Raw genomic sequence first — 21,354 nt, 5'->3', positions numbered from 1 at the left:
TCGGAATTAGCAGTAAGGAGGTAGGAGTAAAGTCTGGAAATTAATCGCCTACCACTAGTTGCTTGCAGCATAACCCTAACTGGATCAGGAGTAAATTGCGGAGGGCCTGCAGAAAACTGGACAGCTAGAGCATGTCGGAGCTGTAGGTAACGGAAAAACATAGTATTCGGTACCCCAAATTCAGTTCTAATAGTGTCAAAACTTTTTAAGACCCCGTCACTATACAACTGTCCAATGGAGAGAACGCCCCTCCCAGTCCACAAGGAGCTACTATCTAATAGGGCCAGTACTCTTAGAGCAGAAGAATGCCACAAAGACAAATCAGGATCAATACCCTCCGCCCCCACTAAAGCACGGGCCTGTTTCCACAGCTTATGAGCCTGCGTGACCAATGGAGCTCCCCCTGTAGGGCATTTGTTATCTGATAATAACTGCAAAGGGGAACATCCTCTAGTAACAGTGTGTACCAATAAGGTAGGTAGATCCTGGCTCTCCCCACCCAAAACCCACCCCTGTAAATGAACCAATTGTGAAGCCAAATAATAGAGGCGGAAATTTGGCAATGCCAGACCACCCAGTGCTCTAGGCCTACATAAAGTTTTAAGTTTGATTCGAGGACGTTTTTCAGCCCAAACTAAAGAGGAGATATAACTATCTATCAATTTAAATATACGTGGAGAAATATAGATAGGGGCCTGCTGAAAAACATATAAAAATTTGGGGAGAACAATCATTTTTACCAAATTAACCCTACCCGTGGCGGTCAAGGGAAGTTTATTCCAAACATGCAGCTTGGATTTCAGGAAATCAATTTGTGGTTGGACATTAAGTGGGACAAAGTCCAACATAGATGACGTTACCCAAATTCCCAGATATTTAAACTTAGTGGTCCACACCAAGGGAGTATTTACTGTACTAACAGTAGTAGAAGGACCATGTAGAGGAAGAATGCAAGATTTGTCCCAATTAATGCGCAGTCCAGAAAATCGTCCAAAAGAGTCTACCACCGAGAGAAGGGCAGTTAAAGACTCTGATGCATCAGACAAGAATAACAACATGTCATCCGCATAGAGAGCCACCTTGTCGACCTTTTGTCGTATCTGAATTCCCCGTATTCTGGGATCAGTTCTTATAAGACACGCCAAAGGCTCGATGGCTAGGGCAAAGAGAGCTGGGGAAAGAGGGCAGCCCTGTCTAGTACCCCTAGAGAGGTGAAAAGAAGGGGAAACATATCCATTAATACAAACCCGCCCTAAAGGGGAGGAGTATAACAATTTAACACAAGCTATAAATCTAGGTCCCATCCCAATACGAAACATGATCTCCCAAAGATAGTGCCACTCTACAGAGTCAAAGGCCCTGGTGGCATCCAAAGACACCACCACTGCCCCATCCTCCACCGAATCCGCCAGCTGTAAAATTGAATATAATCTCCTAAGATTTTGTGAGGTAGACTTTCCTGGCATAAAACCAGTCTGGTCAGGATGTACTACCTCACTAATTATCCTATTGAGCCTGAGTGCAAGCATTTTGGCCAATATTTTAATATCCGTAGAGAGGAGGGAAATCGGACGGTAAGAGCCAGGATCAAGGGGATCTTTTCCAATTTTAGGGATCATGACAATAATGGCCTCAGAAATAGAACAGGGGAGAGTACCCAGGTCACACAGTTCATTAAAAAGATTAAGTAATCTGGGAAAAAAGAAAAGGGCATGCTTCTTATAAACCTCAATGGGAATCCCATCTACTCCTGGGGCCTTACCTCCCGGAAACGAAGAAACAGCCACCCCGACTTCCTCTACAGTAAATGGGGAGTCTAGAAATGCTCTGCTATCCTGAGAAATGGAGGGGAGGGATATATGTCCCAAATATTCAAGCATCTCGTCTAGGGAATAATGGGCTTGAGAGCTGTAAAGGTTAGCAAAGTATTCATAAAACACCTTCGTGATAGCTGGTGTAGAAGAGTGCAAGTTACCACAGGAGTCACGAATTTGAGCTACAACTGTAACAGGTCGGACCTCTCTAGAAAGATATGCCAGAAAAGCCCCAGATTTATCCTAGTCTGAATATTGACTATGCCTAACAAATAGTAGACGTCTTCTAGATTTATCTAAAAGGAAATCAGATAAAACTTTAGTGGCCTCCATATATGCGGATCTAGCAACAATAGAACCCGAAGATAGATATCTCTGTTCCAGCAAAGTACAACGATTTTCCAGCTCAGTCTCCCTTTTCTTATGAAAAGTTTTAATATTTATCACCCTACCAATTAAGGAACCTCTCAGAACAGCCTTGAAGGCATCCCATAATATGTTATAGGAAACAGAGCCAGTATTCTCAGTAAAAAAATTAGCCCATTGGGATTCCAATTCCGAGCCCGCACCCATTAAAGTAAGCCAGAAGGGATTAAATTTCCAAAAGGAATGGCCTCGCGGAGCAGCAACATCAATAGTCAGTGCTAAGGGGGCATGATCCGATACACCCCGGGATCGGTACTCCACCTCCACAACCTGCGGGACCAGCCTCCCGGATATCAGCGCGAGATCAATCCTAGAAAAGGAATGATGAGAGGCCGAGAAGCAAGAGTACCGAGCCAAGGAAGGATGCAGAGCCCGCCATACATCCACCAGCCCAAGCTCATCCACTAAATTAGCAAAAGAATGAGGGGAGGGGCCAGACACATTCAAACTTTCACGCCACCTATCTAGGGCAGGGTTTAGCACGTTATTAAAATCCCCGACACAAATAACCGGGGTATCAGGTGATAAAGAAATAAATTCGGCAGATTTCCTTAAAACCTCACTGGTATAAGGTGGGGGAATATAAATTGCAAGAATGTAAAATGGAGAGGAGTGAATAGAAGCCCGTATGAAGACATATCTACCCATGGGGTCCACTCTCTTATTTTTTTTTTTATGAAAATGTGGAGTATTTTTGTTTTTTTTCCTGCTTACATTCCGAAGCCAACATAGAAGACCGTTTACCATATGTTTATTTATGGACTACATACCAGTCTCTAATATATGTGTGTGCTGGGCTACTCAAAATTGCTTACTTAATATAACTAACGTGTGAGAATAATGTTTAATATGTCATTTGAAATGTAAAACTACAATTCTGTACATTGGAACACCACAAACACGGACAAGCTCTTACTCGATCCAAAAATCTCCTGGCACTGGGCATCGTGGTACTGACAAATGCCATTGTAGCAGTAGGCATTCTTGTTTTGGCACGGGCTTCCATTCTGAATAAATACATCAGGCTGGCAGAACGGAGAAGAGCCATTGCAGTATTCAGGGAGATCACATTCATTGAAGACACCACGGCACACCGTGCCACCGGGAGAGAACTACCGGGAAAAGCAATTATACATCAAGAGAAAAAGAAGGTAACAAAAGAAAAACAGCACTACACGGAGCTCTAAGTAAGGCGATTCAATACTCGGTGATGTGCCGCCGCATTGTTCTTTTGCTCACATCACTGTATAATACTATGGTCAAACATTACTAATTTCTCTGTGCACCTAAATAGCTGTGAGTCAAAATTTTCAATGTTACTGGACGTGATCGCTTTCACAGGATTGTGCGAGGAGGCGCTTCGTGGTTACAGTAGAGAACTCGACCAACCAGTTAATTACAGGACAACTCACAGGGTTTTTTTCCAAACTAAACCATATAGCTTTGTTTTTATAATTTCACCAAATCGGTGGTCCCAACATTTGTTGTGTTGTTTCTCTGGCCCTAAGCTCAATATCTCTTCCTTTTGTTTCAGTAACTGCTCTTGACACAAAGGGGTTGATTCAACTAGGGGTGATGTGGGTCTCACGATCAGCTTTTATGGTAAAATCGCACTGCTATTCTCCACCATATGATTACCCTTTAGGTCAATGATTACAGCACCCCTTGATGGGTAATAGTCCTTCAATCAAGCTTTTCTTATGAGTGGAATAACTCCATCCTAGTTCTCAGGGTCAGAATTCCTCATACATAAGGGGAGAGAGATACACAAGATTTGGTGCACTTCCATAAATGTATTCAAATTGCACTTACACAATGCAAGTATACAAGATGGTGAATTTTGATAGCTGAATGAAGAGAGAAGGCATGTAACAATATAGTAAACGATCTTACAATACATGCCAGTCAGCAGCAAATGCTCCTGGTTATGCTGGAGTGCCTCAGGCCATTTCCTGAAAGTGGCAAATCAGGGCCTTAGATGAAGCATTGGACTAGAGGGTTTTATGACCGGATGGTCCTCTCCACCATGGCCATTTGGCCATAAACTTGTATGTGCTGCTTGTTCTAGGTTTTCGTGCCCCGAGATGGAAACACAATTTTGGATAAACAAGGCCAATTAAACAACAGTTGCTCTACTACAATGAGATCCCTTAATTTTCACTACAATCACCGCTTACTATCAGTCAATCACAGGACTGCCTAAGATGGCTGCTATGTTCCATGTGTGAGATGTATTCACATTTTAGACACTGTCTTTAACTTAGGGGGTGATTCAGCAGAGAATTCAGATGTGTGTCTGCTCGAAGATTCCTGATTGCTGGGAATCTGTGCGTGTGCAGGACCTGCTCTGTGCATGTGCAGAACTGGTACTGCATGATCGCACGCAGAGCAGCAGCAGACTGTCAGTGATTAACACTTTGCTGCTGTTTGGGGGCGGATAGGGACCGGCGACTGCCGCAGGTTCCCAAAACGGAGGCGTGTCACCGCTGTTGGGTGGGGAGGGAAGAGGCCAGGATCTTCGTCGGCAGACAGAGATTTCCTGGCCTCTTTGTTGCATCTGCGGTGGCTGGCTTGCGTAATTGATGGGTTCGCAGATAGCACTTGCAGCTGCGATAGCACTTGCTTCATCTGCTAAATCACCCCCTTAATCCGGATTTCACGGATAATTGCAAAACCAGGCTAGCACTGCCTGTGGGACCTCCTCAAAGATGCTGTATATATGGTTTTATTAATCAAGGTGCAGAATCCTGGAGTTCCTGCTCATCAGTGTTCCTGGCTGTGATGCTTATATTGAATACTGCCTCCTCATCATCAGAGCCTCCATCCTCTATCTGACTAGGGTGCTCCTAGTCCCACTTAGTCAAACGAGAGCACATGGCCAGGACTAAGTGCTCCACTGCTGCTCCCACTTGTGAGATAATGAGTGAATGTATGTACTTTTGAGTTGCCAGCTTACTGGTTTGCCAAGAGGCAACTAATGTGTGTCAATCTGGCACACTCAGTGCCCACTGGAGGTTCAGCGTTCATTTAAACGGGGTAAACCACTCTTGAGTAGAACAACAGTAAAGCTTTATTCCCTGTTCTCCTGGAGCCAGGTTCCAGCTGCTGAGCCATTCATCCAGGTAGTGACCAAGTGAACTGTCTTTGGGGGTGCACAGAGTAACTAAGCCCGCAGAGGCCTAGAAGATCTGATCACTGGCATAATCCTACACCAGCACAATAGAAGCTGCAAGTGCTGTCCTCAAGCTGAAGTCCCATTGGTGAGGTGTTGCCTTAGTAGTGAAGTGATTCAGATAACAATAGCCCACTGGATTGGTAACTGCAATCTAGCTGGACATGGCTAGAACAAAGGGAACCCATGTTACCATACAACAGAGCATTAATCACTAAAGTCTCTGATTACACTAATGATAGAGTAATGGTAGCTCCTTTAAGGAATATGTCTGGCAAACTAGTGATACCAATGGAGCATTTAAGAGCTGTGTATTTACAATTGTGAAAGCCACACTTGATATATTAATGCTATACACACACATATATAAATATATATACATACATACACGCAGCATAGATACTGGCATGAGGGGATATCAAGCATGCGTAACCTTTTACATAGCCTGGCACCATATTCTCGCCCAAAAATATATACACAAGCACAAGGGAGCAACAGTGTCTAGTACCAACCCGGCAGCTTTGGCAGCAGGACCCATAGGCACATTGAGACCCTGAGCGCAGTTTGCAGGTCCCATGCTGACAGCATGGATCCTTTTCACATTCCTGGAAAACAATAAGATGGAAAATATACAATCAGGAAAAAGCACAATATACACCACCACGGAATGATTTATTCATATCTGTGAAGATAATAAAACTGATAGAAGCAATAATGAATTCCCTGTTTTGTAAGAAATATCTATCTAGTCTGATTGCAGACACACTACTGAATGGAACAATCTCATTGGTTGACCCTTCAGGGGACAAGCAGAAATAGATGCATTTGAAATTGAGCCCATAATCTGTGCTCTATAACGTGTCATGCTGTACCAGGTACAGGAATGGAGGATTGTTTATTATTTTACCCTGGGACCAAAATAAAATATAAATTACAAAGCCAACTGGTTTCCTTATTCTCTCTAAAACTGTAAAAATAAAAACACGATTTACATTTAAAATATTCCCCAATTATATTCGCTTGCAATAAAAACAACGGTGCATCTATAGGATGTTGTATGAAATGAAATAGGTATTCAATGAGTTACTGTTACTTGACCACAAGGGGTCCTGTTCCAATGGAATCTTCTGTTACATTATTTTGCCCCAAGGGAAAATGAAGCAAAAATACAGAAAATATAATTTTCAGTTAATGTTTATGGATTGTTAATTACTGTTGATGTATGGGTCAATTCTAAGGTTTTATAAAAGTCACAATTAAGACATTCCTGTGATCCTGTATACTTTGACCTTTTCATTTCCGCAATCGCATTCTTCCCCTGGGTCCACCAGCTTGTTTCCACAGGAGGGGGCGCTGTAGGACTCGTCTGGAGTAGGCACATTCAGAAGGCAGCTCCCTCCCTTGTTCAGAGTCAGCTTCTCAAAGTCATCTTCACTGCAAGTGCTGAAATTTTTAGAACCACTGCAGAGAGAAAAATGGATATCTCATTTCATACCATTGCTGATATCTCGGCAAGTAAAGCAACTGTCGGACATTACAACATATGAAAGCACTTCTAACATTGAGTTAAATAATATACTTGAATTGACTGATGTATTTATAATAAAATAATTCAGTTTCTTATTTTTTTTAGGAAGTAACTCTGATATTGCTTAGGAGACAAGTGTTTATCTTGCATCACTTAGGGCAATGAAACGCTAGTGTTTTCTGACTGGTTTGCACAGAAATAATCAGTATAGTCTGCAGATTTCAGAGGCACACTTTGGTAGCGAACTCAAGCCATTGATAATAGAGGAGGAGGAAATAAGTTATTCAACTTTTTAACTAGGATATTTAGGATAGAACAGGCAAGACTATATTTTATGTGTCATACATGAAAATGTAATACTATTTGGTCTAAAAACCCTTTAATACTAAATGTCCAGTAATAACCTTAGTTAGATCAACTGCAGCTGGGACGTATCTACTGCTGCAGGCAGACACAACATAAATGATAGGATTCAAGTAGTCCTGGTTATTTCATTGAGTGATACATGTTGCAGAATCAATACAGTTTAAATTAATAAAACAATTTGCAATGACACAAAAATGTTATCTGTAAAATAGATTGAAGAAAAGTAAAGTCATGTCGTGTTAAAAATTACATTGATTAGAGCGGTTCATTTTACACATATAAATATATATTTATTTAGTTATACTGGACATTGATTTGATATTATGTTCTTTAATCATTGCACCCTAAAGTATCATTATTTTTTCATGGCTCCCCTGTGCCAAAAGCTCTTTATTGAGAAGTTCAGCAAAGATTAGTAAATGAAATAGTTAGTGTGTACTTGTCATCCAGTTCTGTGGTGGAGGATAGGGTTGCACTTCTGTCTGTCCACATATTTTATGACCGGCAAAACAAAATATAGTGGCTGCCCATCACACTGACCATAAGTTTGATTTGGTCCTGGACCAACAACCCGTGGTACCCCTGCAAGTGCCCCGCAGCACCCAGTTTGGGTACCAGTGTTGTATGAACTTAGAATTTGGAGTGTAAGCAAATGTCTCTGTTGCTATCACTGCCAATGAACAGGCTCAAACAATTATAAAATATCCAGCACTGTCTATAGTTACTACCCAATTTAAATAACAGGTAAAAGAAAAGTGATTTGGGCCCATTGGTAGCTCTGGTTATAGTGAACAGACTATGAGCACTAGAGAAGACATCCCATCCCCACTCCCGCAGGAGAAGGTCCCAGGCACATCCAAGACAATACAAGTGATTACATAACTCTCATTTTTCAGTCTCTTTTTTTGCCCCAATATAGAATTTGTCATCCACCATTTTTTTTTACCTATGTTTTCACTTTTAACCTTTCATAAAGCTAATTTCTTGAAAAACAGTAAAGAACACCATCCAGGAATAGCGCTCCAAGATCATGTTTATGAAACACGGTTCCTAAGAAAACAGTGATGTTGCTCATACTAACCAATCGGATTTTGTTACTTGTGTAGTGCTTGAAAGAAAAGAATCTTACTGGTTGAAGTAGGTGACGCCCCCCTGTTTCCCCACTAGCCTTCATAAATGTTCAACAGTACATGATTTGTGTATGTATTCCTGGGCTGGGAATGGAAAAGTCTGGATGCCAGTCAGGGCTGCTAGAGAGCCAGATGCTCGGATTATGCACAAGGGATACTGGAGCTGGTTTTGGTGTGGAAAAGTGTTCTGCATGATTTCTAGTAAAAACAAATAAAACCTGAGGATAGATGCTTCTTTGATAGGAAGAAAAACCTTTACACATTGTGCAAATTTTCTTCCTAATAATTTTCATCAAGTTAATATCACTCTACTTTAATTATACATAACTATTATCCTAAAACTATTAAGTATTATCCTAAAAGCAGCACAATGCCCACACTGACACTCTAATTAAAAGACGGAATGGAAATGTTAATGATTGTGTGGCAGCTCCTTATTTCAATCTAGAAATCAACAGCTGATTAAACTATGGAACATCTAAATAGAAAGCTAAGAGTGTGCTCATGGTTCCATAAATTATGATCTGACCTAATTGATACAAAAGCCAAAAACATGGACGTCTATCAGTATGTGGCAGCAAGTACTGGGATCAGCCTGGGAAATTTGCTAGTCTCTGAACTATACACATTCCTTATGGATTTTGAGAAATAACTTCCATTTAAAGAGACATTTATTCCAATCTACCTGGCGATCATCACAGAATACACTGTACCTGAATATTGTTCTGCTCTGATTAATATAACGTGCCTGTTACTGTTTGAAAAGAATCTGCATCCCATGTGTAATTTTTTTATAGAATTTTGTGTTGTTTATACAGTGTGTTTATATGTGTTTTAGTAACTAATATTTTTTTAAAGATATTGGTTCAAGTTAAGTGTATTTTATTTTTTAGATAAACACAAGCGCCTCACACCTTTTTGCTCATCTCAGCAACAGACCATACCTGCTTGAACATAAACTTCCTAATAGCTCCAGTAATGTGCTGACAGATGGCCCCATCTTTATTTTTTGGGTCAAGAGCTAGCTGGAGATGCGTGAGCAAAAATGACTTGGACATTTCTCAGTGATCACATCAGACATGGGCGGCCATGTCCTTATGAAATCAAAACAACAAAACGCGTTGAGTGGCCTCCTATTTCCTTTTTGGTTACTATGATACTGGTGCAGCATAAAGCATCAACTTACCTGTTGGAGGTACCAAAACCTCTGCATAAAGGACTCCATTCATAACTGTCCATGTGCATCTATAGCTGGCTCTGGAGACTACAGATAAGCCTCAGACTTTAATTCACTATGACCAGTTTTATTGATGTTTTTGTGGCAATAAATTTGTACTAGATTGATCTGCTCTGGTCAACTATTACATGCCTGACAATTTTATGCAATATATTCTGCACAGAGTATTAAAGGAAAGTTCCCAGAGGGACCCCAGTACTTATTGCCATATACAGATAAGCCCCCTTATTTACAAGTAACCATACTTTAAGTCACTGTGCCAATTAGGTCTTGTCATAACTCATTATACTGAGAAGCAGAGCTGTTACATGATAGCGTCATCCCACAATAACCTTTACCTGGCTCCAGAGTTCATGATGCAGGTGCCTACAGGACAGGTGCAGCCTCGGCTGTCGTCGTGATTCATTCCCAAATTGTGGCCCAACTCGTGAGCAACAATTGAAGCAAAAGACTGCAGATTCTGATGTGGAAACTGAAATAAGAGAGGGAGGATAGCAAACAATGACAACTCACAATAAATAACATTATTACAATGATTATACAATCTGTCAGTTTCCACTGGAAAATGTGTCTCAAAACTCTCTCCCTTTATGGCTGCTGCAAAAGGTGACTGTAGCTTTAAAAGAACATACTAAACAGGAGATTTGTCCACAGCTTTCTAATGAGCTGACGGCACACATCGCTATTTTATTTTTTTTATATAAATAGCTTGAAATGTTCTGCTTGCTAATAAGCTCAATCACATTAAGACTAACAAAGAACCACAATACTAAACTGCATTAAAAACTAATCCTTCCCATTGAGCTTTAGGCACTTTTATATTTCCAGATGTTTCCTCATCTTAATAAATATGATTGTAGTAATGCTGCTCTGTCCATTTCTCCATGTTTCCCGGAATTTACAATTCTCTGCTGAATAGCGCACAAGTCACCATTACTATATAGATTTATATAGTGATATATGCAATGCACTTATCTACTTATGTTACTGAATTATTTTCCCATGCCCTCTTTAACTTTTGTTTATTGGCATTGGGACTTATGGCAAATGAAAATCATGGGAAAGAAAAGGGAAGACTTTGTATCAGTTACAAAAAAAAATGGGCTATTGCTGCTTTCAGGGAAAAAACTGTGGTCTATTGAAGCTTACTGATTTTTTTATTGGCACAACAGCACCCCCCAGACTCCCCCCCATCTGGTGCAAATCAAAGTAATGACAGCTCAACAGCAGTTTAAATCTAAAAATAAAACCCAGCAATCGCCCCTCGGGAAACTTGGACAACGCTTTTACAATAAATAGGATAATTGATCTGGTAGATAAACTTTAAGCTGGGTACACAAACTATTCTTTGTTTTCCTGACGGATCGGAACAACAAATTGTTGAAATCGTCCAGTGTGTACATACTATGCCCACTCCCGCAGGGTCATCCGTCACATCCTCAGATCTGTCCTGCATGCTGCTCAATCTAAGGATCTGACAGACGACCCCATGCATTTGGATGCGGCCGGGGGAATGACATATCGTGCGGTCGTTCACCAGATCGCGTGGTGTGTACGGACCGCACGATATGTCGTTTATCGCATCTTGCCCACTCCCGCAGGGTCACCCGATACATCCTCAGATCTGTCCTGCATGCTGCTCAATCTAAGGATCTGACAGACGACCTAATGCATTTGGATGCGGCCGGGGGAATGACATATCGTGCGGTCGTTCACCAGATCGTGTGGTGTGTACGGACCGCACGATATGTCGTTTATCGCATCTGCCTTCGGCTGGGTACACAGGACATCTAGTGTGTACCCAGCTTTAGCCAAAGACATCTCAGCGCCTAATAAAGAGGATAAATGCACCAAATTGTAATTACTTATGACCCACCTCAGGGGCCAGAATAATTCACTTGATTCTACAATTCACTGTATTCCATTACTTTAGAACAGTGGTTCTCAAACTCGGTCCTCTGGACCCCAACACAGTTCACATTTTGCAGGTCACCCAAAAGGTGCACAGGTGTAATCATTACTCAATGACACATTTTAAAGGGTCCACAGGTGGAGCTAATTATTTCACTTGATGCACTGTTTGGGGGTCCTGAGGACCGAGTTTGAGAACCTGTGCTTTAGAAAATCTTGACAAGGCTACACATAACAAGCTGCCCCCAGAGAGCCTCCCCACACTCACCCCTGCAAACCTAGCCGTTCTTAGCAATGACATCACAGTAGAGGAGGCCTATGTGACAATTAACACTATGAATTAAGCATCAGCCCCAGGCCCTGATCACCTGACATCTCAATATTACAAAGATTTTAGAAATATTTTAGCCCCTTGAGTGCCTGAGCCATGCAATGAGATCTCAGAAGGGGCAGACTTTGACTCTGCAACAACAGTCATCCCAAAACCAGACCGCAAATCAAGTCTGTCTCTGGTAGACAATAGTCAGACAACACAAGATGCACAATCAACTTACTTCACACAATTCATAGTCAAAAAACGCTGAGTGCTTATACTGGCCCTTGTTGCTGGAAAGGCATTTGGTTGTATTAATAGCTTAGTATTCATATCCCTTTATGTTCCAGACCTTGATCTCAATGGGCTTCTCCTGAAAATCTTTATTAGCAATATCCACCTTAAGCTATAATCCTTCTGCAGTGGTCTCAGCAAATAGGGTTGTTGTTGAACAATTTAGGATTACCAGTTGCACAATGGAGAGCTGACCCCTCTCAACAATGATTTTCATATTACTGAACCGTCCATAATTACATTCAAACTATACAATCAACCCCGAAAAAACAGCCGACTTGAACTTCTATGTCCAACAATTTTTTTTTTCCCCAAATGTCAGCATCACAAGCTAAAGAGCTTAGGAACATATTACACAGCAGTATCATCAGCCTTAGAAGCTAATCATCCAGGCTTACTTGATAAAATGAAGGCTGATCTCACTTACTGGAGTAAGTGATTGATTGCCGCCCGAATTGGGAAAGTCATCTCCGCCAAGCACCTTTACATTTCCTCTGTACTACACATTGCTCCTTACCTGGGCAGGAAAATGCCCCCAAACAAGGCTCTGCAGAGGCCTCCACAAGAAGGGAGCCTGGGAATCCTGCACTGTATGCAATACTACATAGCAGAGCAGCTTTAATTGAGTTCAGTCGGACTGTGGACAACTCTAGAAAGAGATTCCAATAAAATTTCCCAGCTCCGGTCTCTTCTCTGGCTCCAAGTACACATACACTGCTCATCCCCCCACAGTCCCTTTTCTAGGTCTCACCCAGCAATTATCATCTCTCTATCCATTTAGTATTACAATGTATTTGCCTGTAGTTCCCTCCCACTTTTCAATTGTTCCCCTCTGGAGTAATCCAGAATTCTCACCAATTTTCTAAGCTCCAAGATGACAACATTCTATTGAAAAGTTTTTGGCAATTTCTGCAGCAGAGTCGTCAGTTCTAGCAAACATTTCAACTTCTCCTTCATGATACATACTGATCATTCACATTCCTATCCACGCACCATGCGTCCACGAAATAGCTGATTTCCACAATATAATTTATCACACCTAGATCTCCACTATGGGACTCTCAGGAACTGACATGGGCAGAAGCTCTGACAGAAGCCTTGGATGGGGAGGAATGGGCACAGATAAAAGAGAACGAAAGAAAGTAAATGTATAAAAGCTCTTGTAACACTGGAACTTATAACATGAAAAACAATCTGTATCCCAATCCCTCAGACAGATACTGGAGAGGATGCTAAAAATCAGGCTGCACTATTCGTATCTGGTGGGAATGCCCCACACTTGAAGGCTGCAAGAAGGGTATAACTGATCTCAACTGTATCGCAGGTGGATGTTACTCTAGTTACTCCACTCACTTTCTGTCCCCTCGGCAGCCATCTGCCAACTTACAACCAATAGGAAATCCCCTATGGCCCCTTTATAGAAAACAGCACTTAACAGGTTAAAAAGACGTATCGCATGTGACTTTCTTTGTTACAAATTCTGCCTAACAGTTTTGTCAAGTCTGGGAAGCATGGGCATCCCGTCACAGCCTGAGATTTCCATTCTCATTATAACCTCATAGACGAGCCCACGGTGATGTCATACTCCAGCACGTTGGGCTTCTCCTGATCCACTGATCATCCCCCTATCTCCTTCCCATCAACCCTGCTCGTTTAGCTATCACCTCCTTGTTATGTGCTGCTTCTTACGCTTCCAAATAAAATTATAGACGGATTGTTGGCTTATATGTCACCTCGGGGTGGAATAATTATCCTAAATATGAACAAATGTTGAGTTTCCAATCATTTGCAGAAATCAGCCTTTTATGTAGCCAATCATCAATAGGAATGTCACCACATTTCAAAATACAGAGACAAAAAAAAAAAAGGAGGAGATGAATGGACTCGGTGAAAAGCGCTAATGTAATCCAGAAGGCATGAAAATTTGAACCAATGTGACATAACCCAGACAATCAAATAGGTCCTAAGCACACACCTCTGGTGCAGTAATAGAAACACAGCTCACACTATGACAAAGGCTGTCAGTGATGCGATATGCGCTGACAAGGAGGAAGTGTGAGCGGTGTGTATTACTGCACCAGAACTGTGTGCTTTGCACCTGTTTGACTGTCCGGGTTCTGTCACTTTGGTTCAAATTTTCATGCCTTCTGGATTACATTAGCGCCTTTCACAGAGTGCATTCCTCTCCCCATTGTTTGCCTGGGATAAATATCCGCAGTGTAGAAATATCCTTTTTAAACCCAATGTCATTTGAATTCAGCAAGTCAGACCCACAGACTGCACTCCTAGGTAACATTGGGAAAGGACCATTGTACCTGCACTTGGTGAGGTATGATTTGCCAGATTACTGAATAAAGGAAACACATGCCGTATATATAGTGAGTGTTGTGATATATATTTCTTGGATTGTTGCTTTAGGTAGGAGGAGAAAATAAATTTGATGTTAAAATGATTTAAACAGATACAGGTATAATGTGGAGTGACAGGTTTCCAAGACACCATTGTTCAATACCAGTGATCACTGATGGTAACACCTTTTAAGTACTAATGAAGGATAGGGCCATACCACATTTATGCCCCCTGCGTGACTCCTGGAACACACGGTGCCCACAAAAGCCATTCCTGCTGTACCGCCAAACCCTTTCTTCCTATGAGGAAACAAAGCAAAAAAATACTTAACTGGGAAACAGAGTTGGTTAAACATTGACTGTAATAATTCACAAATGTGAAATCTCTAAGACAGAGATCTATCTTCAGGTCATGGGGCTGTTAACATGCCTGTTATTCAAAAAGTTGCAGATCTTTCGTGTGTGGGGGGGGGGGCTGTTTAATTTGGCAGAAATAACCACATCTAAATATAATATTTGATCCTAAAGCACTAAAAGAGTCTGTTTAATCTGCTCTAATACTGCCGGCTATTTGCGAGCTTGTCCCCGCTTCTGTGCATAGACCTGAGCGCCAGGCACAGGGGTGGACACATTTTACGGAGCAAAATATACGCATATAAGTAAATCCACAGCATTGTGGCCCAACTTGTATATCTTGTGTTCCATGTATGGCAGCGGTGTCATTTACATGAATAAATAGTTTTTGTTCCACAATGTGATGTGGGATCCACTGCAAATGATGCAACGATCGGGCTGATCAGCTCAGGAGGAATTTCTAAGAGTAATCGGTAGATCAGTAGATGGTCTGAGCGGGTGTCGCATAATTGCTTGGCATGGGACTAACAATGTGGCAAGAGAATGGCAAGAGTAAGTCACAGTAATTCAATGAATGAATAAAATGGTTTATGTGAGGTAGTGGGAATTAGTAAGTGTCCTGGCTGTTAAAGTATGAATAAATATACCATATAATATACCGTATAACACAACAGCAGCAGCAGATTAATGGTCTGTCGCTGTGATCTGAAGACGCAGTGTGCACTTACAGAACAAACTGTGCGCTGTCGTGTCTGCGGCGCGGCACCAGGTTCCCCTCACGCCACTGCACAAAACGCCCCAAGACATCCCCGGCACTGCCGTCAGTGTTGATTTTGTTACCAGTCGTCCAGATCTCCAGTCCAACCAACACAATTCTGATATTCAGCATGGTGTACATCTAGAAAGCATTGATGACAATATGCTCATCTCCAGGGAAGGATACGCAGCACAGCATGGGGATTGTAGCCACAGGACATTTGTCCCTGAGTACAGCAATCCTGTCTCCAGGTGAATTGATTTTCAAGCATAGTCAAATAATATATTGGTAGTTAGCACTGTCATAAATCAGCAATGCTATAGGACATCCCTTAGGTGACAAATAGATATTTCCATTCCTATAATACTGTTAACTATTGTGGTGTTTCCTCCTGTAAGCTATGTAGAGGAGAGTATGGACAAGACTCCTTCTATGAAGCAGCTACTTGAATTTACTTTATTCATTTTTTCACATAACCAGTGTGGGGCATAATCCATTCAGCACATGGAAATAGTTCTTTTTTTTGTATTATTATTATTATTATTATTATTATTATTAGGAACATTACTTTTAAAACTGATCCTAAGGTGTGTTTGTTTGCATCCAGCTACAAAATTAGATTGCAAACTTCTCTTGGGCACAGCTACTGTGCAAAAATATGCATCCTGATGGCATCTTAGATCAGATGTCAGCGTCTGAAGACGCAGACCCCCTGCCATCCGAGATGTACGCAAAGTATAGGGTTTGCATACATATCTGAATCAGGCCCTATATGAATTATGAAGATAATAATAGAAAAGTCAACACGGTAATATATTACATTTAGGCCAGAATGTACTAAAAGAAAAATGCGGTAAAAACCCAGTATTCGGGGTTTTTACCGCATTTCCATATGTACTAAGCCCCGGCCGCACTTTTACCGGTGCAGAGGGTAACACCAGAAAAACCTGGCGTTAGCCTATAGAAGCCTATGGGCTTCTTACTGCATCCCCGCTCCCGATGCTTTGCCGCCACCGCACCACCCCCCAGCGCTGGCCCCCACTCACCTGCTCTCCATGGTCGCCGGCCCGCGCTCCTCCTGGGTCTCCACCTCCTCCTAATCTTCTTCCGGGTGCAGGGAGGAGGAGCCCAGGGCTTCCTGAACAGGTGACCAGCAGGAAGCTCCCGATGCTTGGAGGGGGCGGGGTCCCACAGAGACCCCGTCACTTGGCATCGGCTGCTTTGCAAAGGGCAGCTCTTATCGCAAGAGCTGTCCTTTGTGATACTAATCGCATATCCGATTAGTAAGGTTGTGGTGACTGGCGGAATGGTCACCGCAACCATTGTACACCCCGGCCCTAGTAACAAACTCAGCTGTAATATAACAGTAAACAGTATTCAACAGCTATGTAATCTGTATACTTATAGGGATGACTTGGCAAACTCATCAGGCAGGAAGTGCCCCTTCCTCACAGAACACAGGAAAGACCTTCCTCTAGGTGGCCAAGCATCTGTTACAGGTTGGACTTGACCAGCTATATACAACTTTGCCAAATTGGACTCAATGTGGAAGAGCCTATACAGCAATCACTAGATCTGACCACTGTAAAGAAGGTAAGATGCTTCAGACACCTGCATGATTGTTTTATAATGACTTAATTTTATAGAAAACACAACTGTCATAAGAAACAATTTTACAATTGCAGAAGAATGACGAGAGCATTAATTTTTCTCTTCCTCATCTGGGGGACACTTCCTTACACATGGGGTTAGAGTGGCAGGTAGGCGTCAGCACTAATGAGCAAGCTAATTAGCTCTATAAAAACTCCTCCCCTCTGACCCCTCCTCAGTTTTCCTTTAAGTGTGGAAGTAGCAGGCAGCACTGAGTTAGCTCCAGAGACAGGTAGTCTCCGGTATAGAATTAGTAAGTGTAGGTTCAGCAGCGCTGGAGTCAACATTAAGTTCAACTCGAATTGATACATGAAAGATTACCAGATTCAGAAAGGAATGTTCCAATATTAATCACACCATAGGAACTCCTTTTAAAGTCTCAAAACCGGACACTGAATCCAAAACAGGCGTCAATCATCCATATTAAATAATCCCAGAAAGCCAAATTTTGCAATGAAAAATCCACGTAATATATTATATATATAAATATATATAACAAAATATAATATATAGAAATATAATTTTTATTAAAAAACAAAGTCCATAAAATGTTCTTAAAGGGATGTATTATTCCAATTGCCCCTCTTCTACCTTATAGTATGAAGCGGTAACCAGCCGTAATAGATAGTATTAGTGGAGCTCACCGGACCTGTGGGAACTAGTTGTACTGCAGACTAACAGATGGTACTGACCCAGGACTGAACTGATCTCTGTATGCTAGGTTTGCTGCAGAGTATTTAATTTGTATATCCATCTCATCTCCACACGCGCCAGGGCTGAATTAATATTTCCCTGTCTACAATTATTTTCTACCTGTGCAATTGCACTAAAACTCACTATGGGATCTATTTACTAAGCTTTGTTAGGAAATAAAGTGAACGGTGATAAGGTACCAGCCAATCAGCTCCTAACTGCCATGTCTCAGGCTGTGTTTGAAAAATGGCAGTTAGGAGCTGATTGGCTGGTACCTTATCAACGTTCACTTTATCTCCTAACAAAGCTTAGTAAATAGACCCTATAGTGAGTTTTATTCTTTAGTATAGGATCAATTTTTCAAATTGCCCAGTGCTTCTTCAAAATGGTTTCCAATTTCTTATAAATCACTACTAAATGTTGTAAGAAATGAAATAGAAAAATCCTTTTCCTCCATCTCAACTTTCTTTCTTAGAAGATCATCCCGATTAATAGTATCCATATTCTGTAATGTTTTTTCTAACATAATCATCATATCCTATATCTAAAAAATGATATTTCAAGGTAAGTGCCTGTTCCTTATACATCACATCCCTAGTGCAGTTTCTTTTAACTCGGCGAAACGGATTACCAGGGACTCACTTTAATTGTCAATTGGTTTATTGAAATTCAGACAGATTCCTGATTTTTCCACATAGAAAATAAGGTGTAAAAAAATAAAAACTTGAATATCACTAATGGTCATTGCTATTTTAAAGATTCCTGGAACCTGGAGAGAGTATCTACACCTCCTCTCCATAAAAAAGTAAATAATCTATGTACAGATAATAGGACACGAGGCCCGCCCCCAACTCCTGCTAAACATGGTGCTCCTCCCACAAGCCCACAAAGATGTTCACAAAGCTGGGGGCGAACCTCGTGCCCATCGCAGTTCCAGAACGTTGTAAGTAATGTATGTCCTTAAAGGCAAAGTGATTATGTTTCAAAATGAAATCTATACTTTCTAAAATGGATGACTGAACATCAGAATCTATACATTCCTTAAATGTGCATGTTGAAATGCTTGAAGGCCTCTATCATGCTTAATAATTGTACACAATGACCCCACATCTGCCGTTACTAATAGGTCTCCCTCTTTCCACACCACCTTCTTAAGCCTATTAATGACATCCATGGTGTCCTTTAAGTAGGCTCTCCCCTTACATGCAATAGTCTGAAGGAAATAATCTATAATCTGTGACAGGTTAGATGTGACAGAGCCTACTCCCAAATACAATAGGACATAAAGAGAGGATCATTCACATTCTTATGTATTTTAGGAAGCCCATATATAATGGGCAGAATTGGATCCTCCATTTTCAAAAAAAATCCCTCTCCTTTCTGGTGGTATGTATCCACCAGAATGTCTAGATTTTTCTTCATATCTTCAATTAGGTTTTTTTTTTCAAAGGTTCATATGTATTTTTATCTGACAATAGATCTTATTAATATTTTATTAATTATGAATAAGTACCATAATGGTGAGGGGATCTCTACAGAGGCCTGGCCGAATAAGATTGAGTTTGCACAAATGGTTAATTATCACCTACATTTTTTCTTTTTAAGGGAAATGGACTTGAGGTGTGTTACTGGAATACAAGAGTATCAGAAAGGAAACTTGTCTAGAAGATTTTATTCTTATAACAAGCCGATAGTGGTAGTCACTACCTGTTGTCTTCCTGAAATGAAGGCAATTGCCTGATTTATCAGGAAAAGTGTTATCAACCTTTGTTAATCAGTTAAACATGGTAACATAGCCAGGTATCTGTAGAGAACAGGAAGTATTAGGTAAACTGATTGTTTCCTCTAGGACACTTATGTAAGATAGTGTCCAAGCTCCAGAAGGATTAGGGCCAGATGGTTTAGGCCCAGGATTCTATAAAACAGAGGACGGGAATAATCGAGTTACAGTATACTAGTTATAATCTCAATTCATTCCATCTAGCAGTCGGTGTTGTTGACCACCAAGGTATGGCGTTTCAGAACTGGCATTCAGTAAGTCTTCATGGGCAGTGCAGAATAAGGCATCCGCAAAGCAGTTATGTAGAGTACTACAGGGTTCTTGATACAAACAGTCACCAAGTTTTGACTCTGCATCCAGGTTGTCTGACCTGGGACGTAAGGTCTTAAGTTCAGATAAGTCTGGACAAACCCTCCCCTAAGAGGGGATCGGTATGAATGACCGCCAGACGTAGACCAGCAGCAGTGAAGATCCAGACAGGGGATTAACGTAAGTAACACTAACCCTATCCCCCCTAACCCTCCCTTAGGGGTGCCTAACTCTAATCTCCCCCCCTAATTTCTAACCCTAAACCCCCCGTAAGTGCCTAAAACTAACACCCCCGTTGCAGCAGCCTAAACCTAGCCCTCCGCCAGGGGTGGGTGCCTAACCCCCCCTTGCCTGACCATAACCCTACCGAGGGGGGGGTGCCTAACCCTATGTGTCTTCACCCCGGGAGCCCTTAACCTAACCCTCCCTTCCTCCCTCCCGAGGCTAACCGCGCCCATCTTACCTTCGTTTGGTATGCCAGGCTCCCGGCGTAGGGCTAATGATAGGCGTCGGGATTTCGACGCCCATCATTAGTCCCATCGGGATTGTACAGAGTCCGGAAGCCGGCGGTCGGCATTTGGACCGTCGACTTCCTGACTGCATCCCCCTAAGAGCAGGCGTTTGTACATGCCCATGTGTAAGGAAGTGTCCCTCAGGTGAGGAAGAGAACACAAGATTTTTGGTTCTCACCTGTTAAATCTGTTTCTCTGACTCCATCTGGAGGACATTTCGTCCTCCCTTCTTTGTTTAATATATGAGTAAGATGTTATAGTTGTTCAGCAAGCTATCCTTCAAAGATCAAATTGAGGAGGGGTCAGAGGGGAGGAGTTTTTATAGATATAATTAGCTAGCACATTAAGTTCTAACACCTACCTGCCTCTATAACCCCATGTGTAAGGAAGTGACCCCAGATGGAGTCAGAGAAAGAGATTTAACAAGGACCAAAAATGTTGTTCTTTTGGATCTTGGACACTCTGTTCATAAAAGGACTGTGCCATGAACTTAAAATGGCATTTATAGCTTTAGAAAATACAACAGGAACTTATACTTACACTATCCAGGTAATTAGACAACTGGACCATCTCTGATGTCACGGCTGTGGCGTTCCCCAACATGTCATACTGGAAGAGAAATCAGACAAGATAAATTAGATTTCGTATATTATGAAAACTATGCACTGTGCCTTCATGCCATTCATATATTTAGAGTAGTGAGGTGTATGTGTGTGCATGTACAGTTAGGTCCATATATAATGGAGCACTGATACAAATG

General features: G+C 41.6%; 1 protein-coding gene across 4 annotated transcripts in view; it reads right to left on the bottom strand.

Annotated features, from left to right (window-relative positions):
* The window catches only part of ADAM9 (ADAM metallopeptidase domain 9), a 145,982-nt gene that overhangs the window by 31,332 nt on the left and 93,296 nt on the right, over window positions 1–21,354 (bottom strand). For 3 of the 4 annotated variants that reach the window (XM_088480392.1, XM_088480393.1, XM_088480394.1), the window contains exons 8-14: window positions 21,135–21,203; window positions 15,622–15,791; window positions 14,758–14,839; window positions 10,012–10,145; window positions 6,702–6,873; window positions 5,925–6,017; window positions 3,157–3,352 (exon numbers count right to left, since the gene is read on the bottom strand). In XM_088480392.1, coding sequence (XP_088336518.1) covers window positions 3,157–3,352; window positions 5,925–6,017; window positions 6,702–6,873; window positions 10,012–10,145; window positions 14,758–14,839; window positions 15,622–15,791; window positions 21,135–21,203 — 916 coding nt within the window. The remainder of the gene's footprint in view (window positions 1–3,156; window positions 3,353–5,924; window positions 6,018–6,701; window positions 6,874–10,011; window positions 10,146–14,757; window positions 14,840–15,621; window positions 15,792–21,134; window positions 21,204–21,354) is intronic. The other variant, XM_088480395.1, reaches the window with a different exon arrangement.

This window comes from Taudactylus pleione, unplaced genomic scaffold, assembly GCF_031769625.1.
Source record: "Taudactylus pleione unplaced genomic scaffold, aTauple2 ptg000253l, whole genome shotgun sequence".
NCBI lineage: Eukaryota > Metazoa > Chordata > Amphibia > Anura > Myobatrachidae > Taudactylus > Taudactylus pleione.
The sequence above is the reverse complement of the archived record's forward strand: the minus strand, read 5'-3'. Positions and strand labels throughout refer to the sequence as shown.